The sequence below is a fragment of the Polyodon spathula genome, unplaced genomic scaffold, assembly GCF_017654505.1.
Source record: "Polyodon spathula isolate WHYD16114869_AA unplaced genomic scaffold, ASM1765450v1 scaffolds_3370, whole genome shotgun sequence".
In the NCBI taxonomy this organism is placed as follows: Eukaryota; Metazoa; Chordata; class Actinopteri; order Acipenseriformes; family Polyodontidae; genus Polyodon; species Polyodon spathula.
This window is the reverse complement of record NW_024474833.1, coordinates 1-18427: the sequence shown is the minus strand read 5'-3', so window position 1 is coordinate 18427 and position 18427 is coordinate 1. Positions and strand designations below refer to the sequence as shown.

Sequence of the window (18427 nt, the reverse complement as noted above, 5' to 3'; positions counted from 1 at the left end):
TGTGTGTTTTTCCCAGAGACACTGTTCCCTGTATTTTAGCTCTGCTATCTGAATAAAAAAGAACCTCATCAATTATTATATAATATTTTGCTCTGAGTTTTCAAAATATGCTCTGATATTCAAAATAACCCCTCTGTGTTTTAATATAATATCTTCATTTTTTATATAGCGCCTTTCATAGTGGACCACCATGACAAAGCTCTTTACAGAGGTAGGCTGTGAACTGTGCATTATATGCAGAGTCACTTACAATAGGACATTGATTTAACATCTCATCCGTAGGATGGAGCACAAGGAGGCTAAGTGACTTGCTCAGGGTCACACAGTGAGTCAGTCAGTGGCAAAGATGGGATTTGAACCGGTAACCTTTTGGATACAAGCCCTGGACTTAAGCATGCAAAAATATTTTAACCTAATTTTGCATGCCCCCTGTCTGAGGGGGTGTTACAAATAGTTTACAAATCAAACCAAAAAGCACTCATAAGAAGTTAAATAATTATGGCTGATTCTATAATGTTAGTAAATCCAGCATTACTGATACAAAAATATACTGGAGTGGTTTGTTCTTCAAGGCAAGTATAATGGAAGATAATTGCTGAAGAGGCTCATAAGGTAAAGAAGAGTATACAGCTTTTTAAAAATTGAATCTACGTTTGATTTTAACACTTTTTATAATAATGAACAATTGAAAATTACTTGAAGGGGGAACACAGTTGATCCATAGTTGTATGGCAATAATTGGTTTACGATGTACCAACAAGGATATCAGAGTTTATACAAATAGCAACGCTGCTGGGTCCACTTATCAATAATAACTAGAATTCAGTAATTCTGTTATTTGTAAATCTTTATTGAGTGCAAGAATTTAACATCTATTATACATTAATGCTGTACAGAAAATAACCACTGAACAGAAAAAAACAATTCCAAACGCATACACAAATAATTAAATAAATAAATAAATATTATTTTTAAAAAAGCATATTTATACATTTAATACAAAAAAATGTTTTCCTTTTGATTCACCAACACAAAGTGAATCAGACTTGTTACCAGCAGAAAGTAACATGACTTACAGATTTTACCCAATAACAAGGGAGTCAGTTTTGACAAGAGATTACATTGGAAAATCCCATTCTGCAGTATTGCAGTTTATTTACATCATTAATAGAATAAGTGTGCAATTGGTCTTTATATTCTAACTCTCATATTCCACACGTCTTGCTAATTCACTGGAGTTGATTTTTTCACTGAACAGCTCATCAAACCTGGCATTCTGCTTGGAAGTGAAATGATTTTTCCAGTCACCAACAGTACCTGAAAGACATAAAGTATTTGAATGTATTATTTGCATAAGTTAATAAATACCCTGTTGTTTTGGGCTTATCAATGCCCTCTTTTAGCATTGCAGTGCTTTAGTTTTAGTTCAGTGGTGATGAAACTCTTACCTTTCCTAAATATCAGCTTCTTGTTGGAAGTCAGTACGCAGACCGTGTGGTTTGGATTCACTTTCTCCTTCTCTGCCTTGTCCTTCATTTCACTGAAGGAAGATTTCTTTGAAATGTCTTTGACTTGATCTTCAGTGACATTGATGCCCAAAAACGTGCTGATCTCCTTGACATGTTTTGGAAGATCCTATGAAAAACATACATTTGACAGTTTAGTTTTACATTGAGGGAATGGCAAAATGTATTGGTGTTAATTGATTGAATTAACCCCAGTGGGATAGCATGGAAAAGAAAAGAATCAGACCATCATGTTCCAAAGAATCTAAATAGTGTTTTCTACAAATTTCCCCAACGTGCATCTGCTATGGGATATATAACAGGGATTGTTCCAGTTAACTTCATTCCTCAAAGTGACTTTTTAGTTCTACACTAATGTAAGACAATATCAAATGGATGATGTCCATGCCTGTGCTCCATTTTGAACTCACCTGCTTTAAGGACTCATAGTACAGAACAAGGACATTTTCATCAGTTTTGCTCTTTTCCCAGCTAAGGACATGGTCAATCCAGGAACCGCACACAACTGCAATACAAATACAGGCAAAGCAAATTATTGTATCAAATTAACACTTTTGCATCATATATCATGTCTGATATGAAAATTAAAAGGACATGGTGGTAACTCTTTTAACAACATGCAGATTTAATTGATGTTCTTCACATTTTTCCATCTCAATCTAAACATTAGTCATATTTACCTTCTCCTTTCAAGAACATTTCTAAAAAGGTGGACCATTTCTCAATCTTGGGCAGATTGGGGTTCTGCTTGTAATAATGGTACAATGAAACAGCGGTGTCCTTAGGATTTCTGATCACATAAATCATCTGGAAGCAAGAACAAGATAATAATTTTAGTTTGTGTAATTCAGACACCATCTCTTAATAATTTGGTGTTTGCACAGCGTAATGTTGAAAAGTAGTATCCTTTATTACTGCACTGTGCTGTGATACTTTACGATTTCATGATCGTGTTATTTGATAAAGCAACAAACATAATGGCTGTTTTTTGTTACCTTGCATTTTTTTGTTTTGAACTGCACTGGGATCATCTCATAGTTGAGGTGTGTTGGGATGAGCCTCTTGTTGGGGAGGTTTCTCAGCTCATCGAATTTGGAGAGATCTCCGAACTCCAGAGGTGATGTCAGTGTCACTTTGCTAACCCCATTGTCTTCATTGTGGCTGTGGTACAGATTCTTCATAATCTCTGCAAGCCAGTGCGTGCCTAGGAAGAGTTTCAAAACACACATCAGTCAAGCAGTCTGTGTATACTGATCTACCCATTTCTGATAGATCAACTTTTAATAATTAGTAAAGTTCACGGAAAGATATCAAATAATATTCAGAAATGTGTCTTACCTGATTTTGGATATGAAACTAATAACACGTCGTCTTCTCTGGCTTCAAAGGTGTCCAGGGACTGAAGGAGCTCTTTTGATACTCTTGTAGAAAATGGAATGCCATTGAAGGTGTGAATGAGCTCAGTCTGTTCTGGCATCTTGTGTTGAATGTCTTTAGAGTTTGTCAAATGTCTTCAGAAAGAGCTAGATACTGCGTTATCTGGGTGCATGAGAAACATTTCTCTCTTTATATATCTATCTTTCAGCTGGGAACCGGAAACTATCAGTTATGTAAAGGAATGTTTTAAGAAACATACCAGAAGGAAATGGTGTAATCAAGTCTCTCTCGTAAAGATGATGAGGCATTTAATAGTACCACTAGATGTGAGGTGGATATTCACACAACTTTTTGTTTTAAGGAATGTTTTGTTAATTACTTTTTTTTAAGAACCCATTTTATTTAAATCAGGTTTGTAGTTCATGAAACCTTTTTTCCTCTGTTTCAGAGAGTTTTTTCATTTTTTTTATTTATGTCACAGATTAGCTTGGTGGGTGACATTGTGCCAGGAAGTAGATAGACACAGAATGATGAGTAAAGTGCCGATGCACAGATTTATTAAATAATTATTTTTTGTTATGTTTTAGTTTTTAAAGTTCTACCTCCTTCTCTCTCCCGTTCTCCACTCTGAACACACAACCCTGTATGTGTGAAACACTGACTCTTTTATGCAGCTCTATCGAGACTTGATTGCTAATGAATCATTCAATGAAATCTCGGCACAGTCTGCACATGAACTACTTTGTGCACTCACTGTGCCCAAATACTATACTACATTTTATTTTATCTGCACATGAAGTGATTGTGTAATCCCTGTGCTGAAATACATTTAAAGCACCTCTGCTACATCCCCATTTATACCCAGTGCACCAATATATATACACCTACAATAACATAAAACACAAAAACTACGCACAGGCGTGAGGCACCTCACCACAATTTCATACAATTTGCTTGTTTTAATGTACAGTTTAAGCTATGATGTTTCAATTTTAGACACTAAAAACAATCCTACCAAAAACAATCACAAAAATGTAATTAAAAAAAGTGCCAGTTTGATTCCCTTCTGTGTTTTATACACACACCTAAAATTATAAATCCATCTTTTCAAATAATATTTTACTTTTCTGAAGTGCAGTGAAATCTCAAATCATTGCTATTATATACTATTACTTTATGGAAATGAATTTTCTAAATTACATTTTGCTTTTTATTCTTGGATAGTTGTGTAGTTCTGGAAATATTCCATTTAATGTTGTTCTCCTCTGCTGTAGTTTTTTTCTTTTTATTTGTTCCATTTCATATATTAATGTCTGTATTGTGATGTGATCTATAGCAAGGGAGCAACCTGATTGGTTAGAAAGATTGGGATGGAGTATAATACAGGCCTATAGGACGAAGAAAGTCTTTGTATGCTAGAAGTGAACAGGCCGAGGCTGAAAGCCAGATGAGGATTGACTCTTCTGAGCTGCATGAGACATTAAACCACGTACCACTTTCCATTTTTCCATGCACACTTGATTTTATTGTAAGGAACTTGTTGAATGATTGATCCTGACTCAGGAGATAAAGCCATTTTTTAACATACTTTTTTCAATCACTTCCAGCACTGCGTGTTAAGGTTGTGTGTAAACTAAGCCACTGAGTTGCGAGGTAGAATGACAACATTCTATAGTATGCTGACCACAACCAAAATCAAGAAAGATAATGCAATACAGGGACTTTTACACTTTTTGCCACTCTTTTCTTTAACCTCACAAAATCATTAGTGGGTGAGGTACCGTTACAATGACCATACAAGACAAACAAATGATAAATAAATAAATAAATAAAAACTTCCCTAGTGAAAATGACCCCTTCTTGCATAGAATTGAATTCTCAACAAACATTTATTATATTTATTTTCTTAGCGCGAACACAGTTGAGCTCAAAGCCGAGCTATTCTCTAAGACGGAGTTAGCCACCAGACACAATATCAGGGAAGTATCAGGCCAGCAATTGCTGCTTGGCTTCACAAGCAGGAATGTGAGCTCTTCAAATGCAAAAATGTGTGGAAGATATGCACAGAATTCACGTTTCTTAGTAAAACCTAAATAAGGGGAACTCCTTGTCAAATCATTGCTAGCTATTGCTTTTCCTAACCCTAAATACATTGGTATGGTAAAACGGCTCTTATTTCTTCCATTGTAACTAATGTGCGGGTCAAGTTTTTCCATGTTTTTTTTTTTTTTTTTTCTCATGTGAAGGTTGCATGTAAACTAAGCCATTGAGTGGCGTAATAGAAACGTAGTGACAAACCTCCATAACCGTCTGACCACAACCAAACCTGGGATTTTTGCACAATTTAAGTTGGGTGTCACTTTCCTCTTTTCTCAGGATTCTCAAAATCTTTTGTAAGCTTAGTTCTGTTACAATTACTGTACAGAAAAAACAAACGAAAAAAAAACTTAAACAGCCGCATACATACAATCAAAGTGTTTATAGAAAATATGAACTTGTGGGTTTGGTAATAAAGTGTGATTCAGAATGCAGAATCCAGTTGTCACTCAATTGAACGGAGCAGAGATTTAGAACAGATTCTAAGTTAAGACATACAATTTAGAAAGTTTATCTCCAAATGTAATTCTCGGACACACCAATTTGGATAGAAGAAACAAACAAAAAATGTAATGCAAATTTCAAACTGAAGAACGCTTGTGTTGTGTCCTGCCATGTCTCCCATGTTGTGATTCTGAAGTAAACGATGCACACCGGTGTGATTTGGTTAGCTCTGGGCAATTCCATGGAAAGTGGGAGGCAGGTTAGAACTCATCATGTTCACTTCTTCAGGGAATTTTTATATTGTTAAAGCCTATACAATACCATGCATATAGTTTGTATTGCCTTTTTGTTATTAATTGACCTGATGGATTGAAGATAATACAACAGGTAAAATATGAAACATTGACAAGGGTACTTAGTTTTATTCAACTTGCATTTGTATATAAAAAAATCTATTCTGAAGTTAATGTCCTGGTGGAGTTCCAGCAGATAATGATGTCGTTAACTTTGTGGTTAAAGCAAAGGGCTTCTTGCCAGTAGGTCCCCAGTTCAAATCCCTGCTCAACTGCTGAATCAATGAATGTGACCCTGAGCAAGTCATTAACCTCCTTGTGCTCTGTCCTTTGGATGAGACGTAAAACCGAGGTCCTATTGTAAGTGACTGTGCAGCAGCAGCAGCTGTTGAATGCATAGTTCACACCCTAGTCTCTGCAAGTTGCTTTGGATTAAAGCGTCTGCTAGATAATTATATTATTTATTATATTATTCTACGTTCAAATAATTAACAAAGAGGATAACTTTTTTCACCATATAATTGACACCCAAATATTTTTGTAATAATTGTTGTTTCTAATTCTAATTCTGGAAGGGAAAGGAACAAATCAGGGAAAAATTGATTTTGCTTCTACCGGTACCTCTATCTTAAAAATATGACAAGACAATAGATGCAGTGGAACAAGTTGTGAAATTTCTTTACAAATACAAGACTGAATTAGTGTCACAAAACCATGAGATGTGTCATTACATCCTGTGCATATTAGAGCCATCAGTGTTACACAAGTTAATGTTTACCGTAAGCTGTGGCTTTATTTTATAAAACATATGGTAGGGAATATGTAACACGGTCAATAATGGCCCATCAACCTTCACACATTTATTTTGCGATTGCATGTTTTATTATTATAATTTGACATGTTTATTTGATTAGTGCATATTTTATATTGTATATAGTACTGAAATTAAAGTGAGATTTTGTCATACTGATTTTCCTCTGTGATGTTCCCTCCCCTGCACAGACATTGGTTTATTGGATTTTAAACATGCTGTCAAATCAATACATTTCCATTGATTTGGTATGCATCACGTGTGTGTTTTCCCTGGAGACACTGTTCCCTGTATTTTAGCTCTGTTATCTGAATAAAAAAGAACCTCATCAATTATTATATAATATTTTGCTCTGAGTTTTCAAAATATGCTCTGATATTCAAAATAACCCCTCTGTGTTTTAATATAATATCTTCATTTTTTTATATAGCGCCTTTCATAGTGGACCACCATGACAAAGCTCTTTACAGAGGTAGGCTGTGAACTGTGCATTATATGCAGAGTCACTTACAATAGGACATTGATTTAACATCTCATCCGTAGGGTGAAGCACAAGGAGGCTAAGTGACTTGCTCAGGGTCACACAGTGAGTCAGTCAGTGGCAAAGATGGGATTTGAACCGGTAACCTTTTGGATACAAGCCCTGGACTTAAGCATGCAAAAATATTTTAACCTAATTTTGCATGCCCCCTGTCTGAGGGGGTGTTACAAATAGTTTACAAATCAAACCAAAAAGCACTCATAAGAAGTTAAATAATTATGGCTGATTCTATAATGTTAGTAAATCCAGCATTACTGATACAAAAATATACTGGAGTGGTTTGTTCTTCAAGGCAAGTATAATGGAAGATAATTGCTGAAGAGGCTCATAAGGTAAAGAAGAGTATACAGCTTTTTAAAAATTGAATCTACTTTTGATTTTAACACTTTTTATAATAATGAACAATTGAAAATTACTTGAAGGGGGAACACAGTTGATCCATAGTTGTATGGCAATAATTGGTTTACGATGTACCAACAAGGATATCAGAGTTTATACAAATAGCAACGCTGCTGGGTCCACTCATCAATAATAACTAGAATTCAGTAATTCTGTTATTTGTAAATCTTTATTGAGTGCAAGAATTTAACATCTATTATACATTAATGCTGTACAGAAAATAACCACTGAAAAGAAAAAAAACAATTCCAAACGCATACACAAATAATTAAATAAATAAATAAATATTATTTTTAAAAAAGCATATTTATACATTTAATACAAAAAAATGTTTTCCTTTTGATTCACCAACACAAAGTGAATCAGACTTGTTACCAGCAGAAAGTAACATGACTTACAGATTTTACCCAATAACAAGGGAGTCAGTTTTGACAAGAGATTACATTGGAAAATCCCATTCTGCAGTATTGCAGTTTATTTACATCATTAATAGAATAAGTGTGCAATTGGTCTTTATATTCTAACTCTCATATTCCACACGTCTTGCTAATTCACTGGAGTTGATTTTTTCACTGAACAGCTCATCAAACCTGGCATTCTGCTTGGAAGTGAAATGATTTTTCCAGTCACCAACAGTACCTGAAAGACATAAAGTATTTGAATGTATTATTTGCATAAGTTAATAAATACCCTGTTGTTTTGGGCTTATCAATGCCCTCTTTTAGCATTGCAGTGCTTTAGTTTTAGTTCAGTGGTGATGAAACTCTTACCTTTCCTAAATATCAGCTTCTTGTTGGAAGTCAGTACGCAGACCGTGTGGTTTGGATTCACTTTCTCCTTCTCTGCCTTGTCCTTCATTTCACTGAAGGAAGATTTCTTTGAAATGTCTTTGACTTGATCTTCAGTGACATTGATGCCCAAAAACGTGCTGATCTCCTTGACATGTTTTGGAAGATCCTATGAAAAACATACATTTGACAGTTTAGTTTTACATTGAGGGAATGGCAAAATGTATTGGTGTTAATTGATTGAATTAACCCCAGTGGGATAGCATGGAAAAGAAAAGAATCAGACCATCATGTTCCAAAGAATCTAAATAATGTTTTCTACAAATTTCCCCAACGTGCATCTGCTATGGGATATATAACAGGGATTGTTCCAGTTAACTTCATTCCTCAAAGTGACTTTTTAGTTCTACACTAATGTAAGACAATATCAAATGGATGATGTCCATGCCTGTGCTCCATTTTGAACTCACCTGCTTTAAGGACTCATAGTACAGAACAAGGACATTTTCATCAGTTTTGCTCTTTTCCCAGCTAAGGACATGGTCAATCCAGGAACCGCACACAACTGCAATACAAATACAGGCAAAGCAAATTATTGTATCAAATTAACACTTTTGCATCATATATCATGTCTGATATGAAAATTAAAAGGACATGGTGGTAACTCTTTTAACAACATGCAGATTTAATTGATGTTCTTCACATTTTTCCATCTCAATCTAAACATTAGTCATATTTACCTTCTCCTTTCAAGAACATTTCTAAAAAGGTGGACCATTTCTCAATCTTGGGCAGATTGGGGTTCTGCTTGTAATAATGGTACAATGAAACAGCGGTGTCCTTAGGATTTCTGATCACATAAATCATCTGGAAGCAAGAACAAGATAATAATTTTAGTTTGTGTAATTCAGACACCATCTCTTAATAATTTGGTGTTTGCACAGCGTAATGTTGAAAAGTAGTATCCTTTATTACTGCACTGTGCTGTGATACTTTACGATTTCATGGTCGTGTTATTTGATAAAGCAACAAACATAATGGCTGTTTTTTGTTACCTTGCATTTTTTTGTTTTGAACTGCACTGGGATCATCTCATAGTTGAGGTGTGTTGGGATGAGCCTCTTGTTGGGGAGGTTTCTCAGCTCATCGAATTTGGAGAGATCTCCGAACTCCAGAGGTGATGTCAGTGTCACTTTGCTAACCCCATTGTCTTCATTGTGGCTGTGGTACAGATTCTTCATAATCTCTGCAAGCCAGTGCGTGCCTAGGAAGAGTTTCAAAACACACATCAGTCAAGCAGTCTGTGTATACTGATCTACCCATTTCTGATAGATCAACTTTTAATAATTAGTAAAGTTCACGGAAAGATATCAAATAATATTCAGAAATGTGTCTTACCTGATTTTGGATATGAAACTAATAACACGTCGTCTTCTCTGGCTTCAAAGGTGTCCAGGGACTGAAGGAGCTCTTTTGATACTCTTGTAGAAAATGGAATGCCATTGAAGGTGTGAATGAGCTCAGTCTGTTCTGGCATCTTGTGTTGAATGTCTTTAGAGTTTGTCAAATGTCTTCAGAAAGAGCTAGATACTGCGTTATCTGGGTGCATGAGAAACATTTCTCTCTTTATATATCTGTCTTTCAGCTGGGAACCGGAAACTATCAGTTATGTAAAGGAATGTTTTAAGAAACATACCAGAAGGAAATGGTGTAATCAAGTCTCTCTCGTAAAGATGATGAGGCATTTAATAGTACCACTAGATGTGAGGTGGATATTCACACAACTTTTTGTTTTAAGGAATGTTTTGTTAATTACTTTTTTTTAAGAACCCATTTTATTTAAATCAGGTTTGTAGTTCATGAAACCTTTTTTCCTCTGTTTCAGAGAGTTTTTTCATTTTTTTTATTTATGTCACAGATTAGCTTGGTGGGTGACATTGTGCCAGGAAGTAGATAGACACAGAATGATGAGTAAAGTGCCGATGCACAGATTTATTAAATAATTATTTTTTGTTATGTTTTAGTTTTTAAAGTTCTACCTCCTTCTCTCTCCCGTTCTCCACTCTGAACACACAACCCTGTATGTGTGAAACACTGACTCTTTTATGCAGCTCTATCGAGACTTGATTGCTAATCAATCATTCAATTGAATCTCGGCACAGTCTGCACATGAACTACTTTGTGCACTCCCTGTGCCCACCACTAATACACATTTTATCTGCACATGAAGTGATTGTGTAATCCCTGTGCTGAAATACATTTAAAGCACCTCTGCTACATCCCCATTTATACCCAGTGCACCAATATATATACACCTACAATAACATAAAACACAAAAACTACGCACAGGCGTGAGGCACCTCACCACAATTTCATACAATTTGCTTGTTTTAATGTACAGTTTAAGCTATGATGTTTCAATTTTAGACACTAAAAACAATCCTACCAAAAACAATCACAAAAATGTAATTAAAAAAAGTGCCAGTTTGATTCCCTTCTGTGTTTTATACACACACCTAAAATTATAAATCCATCTCTTTTCAAATAATATTTTACTTTTCTGAAGTGCAGTGAAATCTCAAATCATTGCTATTATATACTATTACTTTATGGAAATGAATTTTCTAAATTACATTTTGCTTTTTATTCTTGGATAGTTGTGTAGTTCTGGAAATATTCCATTTAATGTTGTTCTCCTCTGCTGTAGTTTTTTTCTTTTTATTTGTTCCATTTCATATATTAATGTCTGTATTGTGATGTGATCTATAGCAAGGGAGCAACCTGATTGGTTAGAAAGATTGGGATGGAGTATAATACAGGCCTATAGGACGAAGAAAGTCTTTGTATGCTAGAAGTGAACAGGCCGAGGCTGAAAGCCAGATGAGGATTGACTCTTCTGAGCTGCATGAGACATTAAACCACGTACCACTTTCCATTTTTCCATGCACACTTGATTTTATTGTAAGGAACTTGTTGAATGATTGATCCTGACTCAGGAGATAAAGCCATTTTTTAACATACTTTTTTCAATCACTTCCAGCACTGCGTGTTAAGGTTGTGTGTAAACTAAGCCACTGAGTTGCGAGGTAGAATGACAACATTCTATAGTATGCTGACCACAACCAAAATCAAGAAAGATAATGCAATACAGGGACTTTTACACTTTTTGCCACTCTTTTCTTTAACCTCACAAAATCATTAGTGGGTGAGGTACCGTTACAATGACCATACAAGACAAACAAATGATAAAAACAGAATAAATAAATAAAAACTTCCCTAGTGAAAATGACCCCTTCTTGCATAGAATTGAATTCTCAACAAACATTTATTATATTTATTTTCTTAGCGCGAACACAGTTGAGCTCAAAGCCGAGCTATTCTCTAAGACGGAGTTAGCCACCAGACACAATATCAGGGAAGTATCAGGCCAGCAATTGCTGCTTGGCTTCACAAGCAGGAATGTGAGCTCTTCAAATGCAAAAATGTGTGGAAGATATGCACAGAATTCACGTTTCTTAGTAAAACCTAAATAAGGGGAACTCCTTGTCAAATAATTGCTAGCTATTGCTTTTCCTAACCCTAAATACATTGGTATGGTCAAACGGCTCTTATTTCTTCCATTGTAACTAAGGTGCGGGTCAAGTTTTTCCATGTTTTTTTTTTTTTTTTTTTTCATGTGAAGGTTGCATGTAAACTAAGCCATTGAGTGGCGTAATAGAAACGTAGTGACAAACCTCCATAACAGTCTGACCACAACCAAACCTGGGATTTTTGCACAATTTAAGTTGGGTGTCACTTTCCTCTTTTCTCAGGATTCTCAAAATCTTTTGTAAGCTTAGTTCTGTTACAATTACTGTACAGAAAAAACAAACGAAAAAAAAACTTAAACAGCCGCATACATACAATCAAAGTGTTTATAGAAAATATGAACTTGTGGGTTTGGTAATAAAGTGTGATTCAGAATGCAGAATCCAGTTGTCACTCAATTGAACGGAGCAGAGATTTAGAACAGATTCTAAGTTAAGACATACAATTTAGAAAGTTTATCTCCAAATGTAATTCTCGGACACACCAATTTGGATAGAAGAAACAAACAAAAAATGTAATGCAAATTTCAAACTGAAGAACGCTTGTGTTGTGTCCGGCCATGTCTCCCATGTTGTGATTCTGAAGTAAGCGATGCACACCGGTGTGATTTGGTTAGCTCTGGGCAATTCATGGAAAGTGGGAGGCAGGTTAGAACTCATCATGTTCACTTCTTCAGGGAAATTTTATATTGTTAAAGCCTATACAATACCATGCATATAGTTTGTATTGCCTTTTTGTTATTAATTGACCTGATGGATTGAAGATAATACAACAGGTAAAATATGAAACATTGACAAGGGTACTTAGTTTTATTCAACTTGCATTTGTATATAAAAAAATCTATTCTGAAGTTAATGTCCTGGTGGAGTTCCAGCAGATAATGATGTCGTTAACTTTGTGGTTAAAGCAAAGGGCTTCTTGCCAGTAGGTCCCCAGTTCAAATCCCTGCTCAACTGCTGACTCAATGAATGTGACCCTGAGCAAGTCATTAACCTCCTTGTGCTCTGTCCTTTGGAGGAGGCGTAAAACCGAGGTCCTATTGCAAGTGACTGTGCAGCTGCAGCAGCTGTTAATGCATAGTTCACACCCTAGTCTCTGCAAGTTGCTTTGGATTAAAGCGTCTGCTAGATAATTATATTATTTATTATATTATTCTACGTTCAAATAATTAACAAAGAGGATAACTTTTTTCACCATATAATTGACACCCAAATATTTTTGTAATAATTGTTGTTTCTAATTCTAATTCTGGAAGGGAAAGGAACAAATCAGGGAAAAATTGATTTTGCTTCTACCGGTACCTCTATCTTAAAAATATGACAAGACAATAGATGCAGTGGAACAAGTTGTGAAATTTCTTTACAAATACAAGACTGAATTAGTGTCACAAAACCATGAGATGTGTCATTACATCCTGTGCATATTAGAGCCATCAGTGTTACACAAGTTAATGTTTACCGTAAGCTGTGGCTTTATTTTATAAAACATATGGTAGGGAATATGTAACACGGTCAATAATGGCCCATCAACCTTCACACATTTATTTTGCGATTGCATGTTTTATTATTATCATTTGACATGTTTATTTGATTAGTGCATATTTTATATTGTATATAGTACTGAAATTAAAGTGAGATTTTGTCATACTGATTTTCCTCTGTGATGTTCCCTCCCCTGCACAGACGTTGGTTTATTGGATTTTAAACATGCTGTCCAATCAATACATTTCCATTGATTTGGTATGCATCACGTGTGTGTTTTCCCTGGAGACACTGTTCCCTGTATTTTAGCTCTGTTATCTGAATAAAAAAGAACCTCATCAATTATTATATAATATTTTGCTCTGAGTTTTCAAAATATGCTCTGATATTCAAAATAACCCCTCTGTGTTTTAATATAATATCTTCATTTTTTTATATAGCGCCTTTCATAGTGGACCACCATGACAAAGCTCTTTACAGAGGTAGGCTGTGAACTGTGCATTATATGCAGAGTCACTTACAATAGGACATTGATTTAACATCTCATCCGTAGGGTGAAGCACAAGGAGGCTAAGTGACTTGCTCAGGGTCACACAGTGAGTCAGTCAGTGGCAAAGATGGGATTTGAAACGGTAACCTTTTGGATACAAGCCCTGGACTTAAGCATGCAAAAATATTTTAACCTAATTTTGCATGCCCCCTGTCTGAGGGGGTGTTACAAATAGTTTACAAATCAAACCAAAAAGCACTCATAAGAAGTTAAATAATTATGGCTGATTCTATAATGTCAGTAAATCCAGCATTACTGATACAAAAATATACTGGAGTGGTTTGTTCTTCAAGGCAAGTATAATGGAAGATAATTGCTGAAGAGGCTCATAAGGTAAAGAAGAGTATACAGCTTTTTAAAAATTGAATCTACGTTTGATTTTAACACTTTTTATAATAATGAACAATTGAAAATTACTTGAAGGGGGAACACAGTTGATCCATAGTTGTATGGCAATAATTGGTTTACGATGTACCAACAAGGATATCAGAGTTTATACAAATAGCAACGCTGCTGGGTCCACTTATCAATAATAACTAGAATTCAGTAATTCTGTTATTTGTAAATCTTTATTGAGTGCAAGAATTTAACATCTATTATACATTAATGCTGTACAGAAAATAACCACTGAAAAGAAAAAAACAATTCCAAACGCATACACAAATAATTAAATAAATAAATAAATATTATTTTTAAAAAAGCATATTTATACATTTAATACAAAAAAATGTTTTCCTTTTGATTCACCAACACAAAGTGAATCAGACTTGTTACCAGCAGAAAGTAACATGACTTACAGATTTTACCCAATAACAAGGGAGTCAGTTTTGACAAGAGATTACATTGGAAAATCCCATTCTGCAGTATTGCAGTTTATTTACATCATTAATAGAATAAGTGTGCAATTGGTCTTTATATTCTAACTCTCATATTCCACACGTCTTGCTAATTCACTGGAGTTGATTTTTTCACTGAACAGCTCATCAAACCTGGCATTCTGCTTGGAAGTGAAATGATTTTTCCAGTCACCAACAGTACCTGAAAGACATAAAGTATTTGAATGTATTATTTGCATAAGTTAATAAATACCCTGTTGTTTTGGGCTTATCAATGCCCTCTTTTAGCATTGCAGTGCTTTAGTTTTAGTTCAGTGGTGATGAAACTCTTACCTTTCCTAAATATCAGCTTCTTGTTGGAAGTCAGTACGCAGACCGTGTGGTTTGGATTCACTTTCTCCTTCTCTGCCTTGTCCTTCATTTCACTGAAGGAAGATTTCTTTGAAATGTCTTTGACTTGATCTTCAGTGACATTGATGCCCAAAAACGTGCTGATCTCCTTGACATGTTTTGGAAGATCCTATGAAAAACATACATTTGACAGTTTAGTTTTACATTGAGGGAATGGCAAAATGTATTGGTGTTAATTGATTGAATTAACCCCAGTGGGATAGCATGGAAAAGAAAAGAATCAGACCATCATGTTCCAAAGAATCTAAATAATGTTTTCTACAAATTTCCCCAACGTGCATCTGCTATGGGATATATAACAGGGATTGTTCCAGTTAACTTCATTCCTCAAAGTGACTTTTTAGTTCTACACTAATGTAAGACAATATCAAATGGATGATGTCCATGCCTGTGCTCCATTTTGAACTCACCTGCTTTAAGGACTCATAGTACAGAACAAGGACATTTTCATCAGTTTTGCTCTTTTCCCAGCTAAGGACATGGTCAATCCAGGAACCGCACACAACTGCAATACAAATACAGGCAAAGCAAATTATTGTATCAAATTAACACTTTTGCATCATATATCATGTCTGATATGAAAATTAAAAGGACATGGTGGTAACTCTTTTAACAACATGCAGATTTAATTGATGTTCTTCACATTTTTCCATCTCAATCTAAACATTAGTCATATTTACCTTCTCCTTTCAAGAACATTTCTAAAAAGGTGGACCATTTCTCAATCTTGGGCAGATTGGGGTTCTGCTTGTAATAATGGTACAATGAAACAGCGGTGTCCTTAGGATTTCTGATCACATAAATCATCTGGAAGCAAGAACAAGATAATAATTTTAGTTTGTGTAATTCAGACACCATCTCTTAATAATTTGGTGTTTGCACAGCGTAATGTTGAAAAGTAGTATCCTTTATTACTGCACTGTGCTGTGATACTTTACGATTTCATGGTCGTGTTATTTGATAAAGCAACAAACATAATGGCTGTTTTTTGTTACCTTGCATTTTTTTGTTTTGAACTGCACTGGGATCATCTCATAGTTGAGGTGTGTTGGGATGAGCCTCTTGTTGGGGAGGTTTCTCAGCTCATCGAATTTGGAGAGATCTCCGAACTCCAGAGGTGATGTCAGTGTCACTTTGCTAACCCCATTGTCTTCATTGTGGCTGTGGTACAGATTCTTCATAATCTCTGCAAGCCAGTGCGTGCCTAGGAAGAGTTTCAAAACACACATCAGTCAAGCAGTCTGTGTATACTGATCTACCCATTTCTGATAGATCAACTTTTAATAATTAGTAAAGTTCACGGAAAGATATCAAATAATATTCAGAAATGTGTCTTACCTGATTTTGGATATGAAACTAATAACACGTCGTCTTCTCTGGCTTCAAAGGTGTCCAGGGACTGAAGGAGCTCTTTTGATACTCTTGTAGAAAATGGAATGCCATTGAAGGTGTGAATGAGCTCAGTCTGTTCTGGCATCTTGTGTTGAATGTCTTTAGAGTTTGTCAAATGTCTTCAGAAAGAGCTAGATACTGCGTTATCTGGGTGCATGAGAAACATTTCTCTCTTTATATATCTATCTTTCAGCTGGGAACCGGAAACTATCAGTTATGTAAAGGAATGTTTTAAGAAACATACCAGAAGGAAATGGTGTAATCAAGTCTCTCTCGTAAAGATGATGAGGCATTTAATAGTACCACTAGATGTGAGGTGGATATTCACACAACTTTTTGTTTTAAGGAATGTTTTGTTAATTACTTTTTTTTAAGAACCCATTTTATTTAAATCAGGTTTGTAGTTCATGAAACCTTTTTTCCTCTGTTTCAGAGAGTTTTTTCATTTTTTTTATTTATGTCACAGATTAGCTTGGTGGGTGACATTGTGCCAGGAAGTAGACAGACACAGAATGATGAGTAAAGTGCCGATGCACAGATTTATTAAATAATTATTTTTTGTTATGTTTTAGTTTTTAAAGTTCTACCTCTTTTTCTCTCCCGTTCTCCACTCTGAACACACAACCCTGTATGTGTGAAACACTGACTCTTTTATGCAGCTCTATCGAGACTTGATTGCTAATGAATCATTCAATTAAATCTCGGCACAGTCTGCACATGAACTACTTTGTGCACTCCCCGTGCCCAAATACTAATACACATTTTATCTGCACATGAAGTGATTGTGTAATCCCTGTGCTGAAATACATTTAAAGCACCTCTGCTACATCCCCATTTATACCCAGTGCACCAATATATATACACCTACAATAACATAAAACACAAAAACTACGCACAGGCGTGAGGCACCTCACCACAATTTCATACAATTTGCTTGTTTTAATGTACAGTTTAAGCTATGATGTTTCAATTTTAGACACTAAAAACAATCCTACCAAAAACAATCACAAAAATGTAATTAAAAAAAGTGCCAGTTTGATTCCCTTCTGTGTTTTATACACACACCTAAAATTATAAATCCATCTTTTCAAATATTTTACTTTTCTGAAGTGCAGTGAAATCTCAAATCATTGCTATTATATACTATTACTTTATGGAAATGAATTTTCTAAATTACATTTTGCTTTTTATTCTTGGATAGTTGTGTAGTTCTGGAAATATTCCATTTAATGTTGTTCTCCTCTGCTGTAGTTTTTTTCTTTTTATTTGTTCCATTTCATATATTAATGTCTGTATTGTGATGTGATCTATAGCAAGGGAGCAACCTGATTGGTTAGAAAGATTGGGATGGAGTATAATACAGGCCTATAGGACGAAGAAAGTCTTTGTATGCTAGAAGTGAACAGGCCGAGGCTGAAAGCCAGATGAGGATTGACTCTTCTGAGCTGCATGAGACATTAAACCACGTACCACTTTCCATTTTTCCATGCACACTTGATTTTATTGTAAGGAACTTGTTGAATGATTGATCCTGACTCAGGAGATAAAGCCATTTTTTAACATACTTTTTTCAATCACTTCCAGCACTGCGTGTTAAGGTTGTGTGTAAACTAAGCCACTGAGTTGCGAGGTAGAATGACAACATTCTAAAGTATGCTGACCACAACCAAAATCAAGAAAGATAATGCAATACAGGGACTTTTACACTTTGTGCCACTTTCCTCTTTTCTTTAAGTTCACAAATCATTAGTGGGCTGAGGTACTGTTAAAATTACCGTACAAGAGAAACAGATTACTAAAAACAAAACAAAACAAAAACTTCCCTAGTGACAATACCCCTTCTTGCACAGAACTGAATTCTCAACTAACATTTCTCATATTTATTTTCTTAGG

The 18427-nt window shown here is 35.2% G+C and overlaps 3 protein-coding genes across 3 annotated transcripts; all 3 read right to left on the bottom strand.

The window, feature by feature from the left end:
* Positions 1-829: 829 nt before the first annotated feature.
* LOC121311923 (sulfotransferase 6B1-like) lies at positions 830-3076 on the bottom strand. Its single transcript, XM_041244037.1, has 6 exons — positions 2865-3076; positions 2522-2730; positions 2207-2333; positions 1937-2031; positions 1449-1635; positions 830-1317 (listed from the first exon to the last, which is right to left on the bottom strand). Exons 1-6 carry the CDS (start codon positions 3001-3003, stop codon positions 1199-1201), a joined length of 876 nt encoding a protein of 291 aa, XP_041099971.1. The 5' UTR covers positions 3004-3076; the 3' UTR covers positions 830-1198.
* A 4686-nt stretch (positions 3077-7762) lies between these two features.
* On the bottom strand, positions 7763-9886 carry LOC121311922 (sulfotransferase 6B1-like). The gene is made up of 6 exons (XM_041244035.1): positions 9675-9886; positions 9332-9540; positions 9017-9143; positions 8747-8841; positions 8259-8445; positions 7763-8127 (listed from the first exon to the last, which is right to left on the bottom strand). Exons 1-6 carry the CDS (start codon positions 9811-9813, stop codon positions 8009-8011), a joined length of 876 nt encoding a protein of 291 aa, XP_041099969.1. The 5' UTR covers positions 9814-9886; the 3' UTR covers positions 7763-8008.
* A 4562-nt stretch (positions 9887-14448) lies between these two features.
* On the bottom strand, positions 14449-16692 carry LOC121311921 (sulfotransferase 6B1-like). The gene is made up of 6 exons (XM_041244034.1): positions 16481-16692; positions 16138-16346; positions 15823-15949; positions 15553-15647; positions 15065-15251; positions 14449-14933 (listed from the first exon to the last, which is right to left on the bottom strand). The coding sequence occupies exons 1-6, from the start codon at positions 16617-16619 to the stop codon at positions 14815-14817; spliced, it is 876 nt and encodes a 291-aa protein (XP_041099968.1). The 5' UTR covers positions 16620-16692; the 3' UTR covers positions 14449-14814.
* Between the last annotated feature and the right edge of the window lie 1735 nt (positions 16693-18427).

Excerpts from the sequence above, each read along its gene's own strand:
- LOC121311923 (XM_041244037.1), bottom strand. The coding sequence starts at position 3,003 with ATGCCAGAACAGACTGAGCTCATTCACACCTTCAATGGCATTCCATTT. Across the intron at positions 2,731-2,864 it reads AGTTTCATATCCAAAATCAG|GCACGCACTGGCTTGCAGAG; the intron begins GTAAGACACATT and ends AACTCTTCCTAG. Across the intron at positions 1,636-1,936 it reads ACTATGAGTCCTTAAAGCAG|GATCTTCCAAAACATGTCAA; the intron begins GTGAGTTCAAAA and ends TGTTTTTCATAG.
- LOC121311922 (XM_041244035.1), bottom strand. The coding sequence starts at position 9,813 with ATGCCAGAACAGACTGAGCTCATTCACACCTTCAATGGCATTCCATTT. Across the intron at positions 9,541-9,674 it reads AGTTTCATATCCAAAATCAG|GCACGCACTGGCTTGCAGAG; the intron begins GTAAGACACATT and ends AACTCTTCCTAG. Across the intron at positions 8,128-8,258 it reads GAAGCTGATATTTAGGAAAG|GTACTGTTGGTGACTGGAAA; the intron begins GTAAGAGTTTCA and ends TATGTCTTTCAG.
- LOC121311921 (XM_041244034.1), bottom strand. The coding sequence starts at position 16,619 with ATGCCAGAACAGACTGAGCTCATTCACACCTTCAATGGCATTCCATTT. Across the intron at positions 15,950-16,137 it reads TCAAAACAAAAAAATGCAAG|ATGATTTATGTGATCAGAAA; the intron begins GTAACAAAAAAC and ends TCTTGCTTCCAG. Across the intron at positions 14,934-15,064 it reads GAAGCTGATATTTAGGAAAG|GTACTGTTGGTGACTGGAAA; the intron begins GTAAGAGTTTCA and ends TATGTCTTTCAG.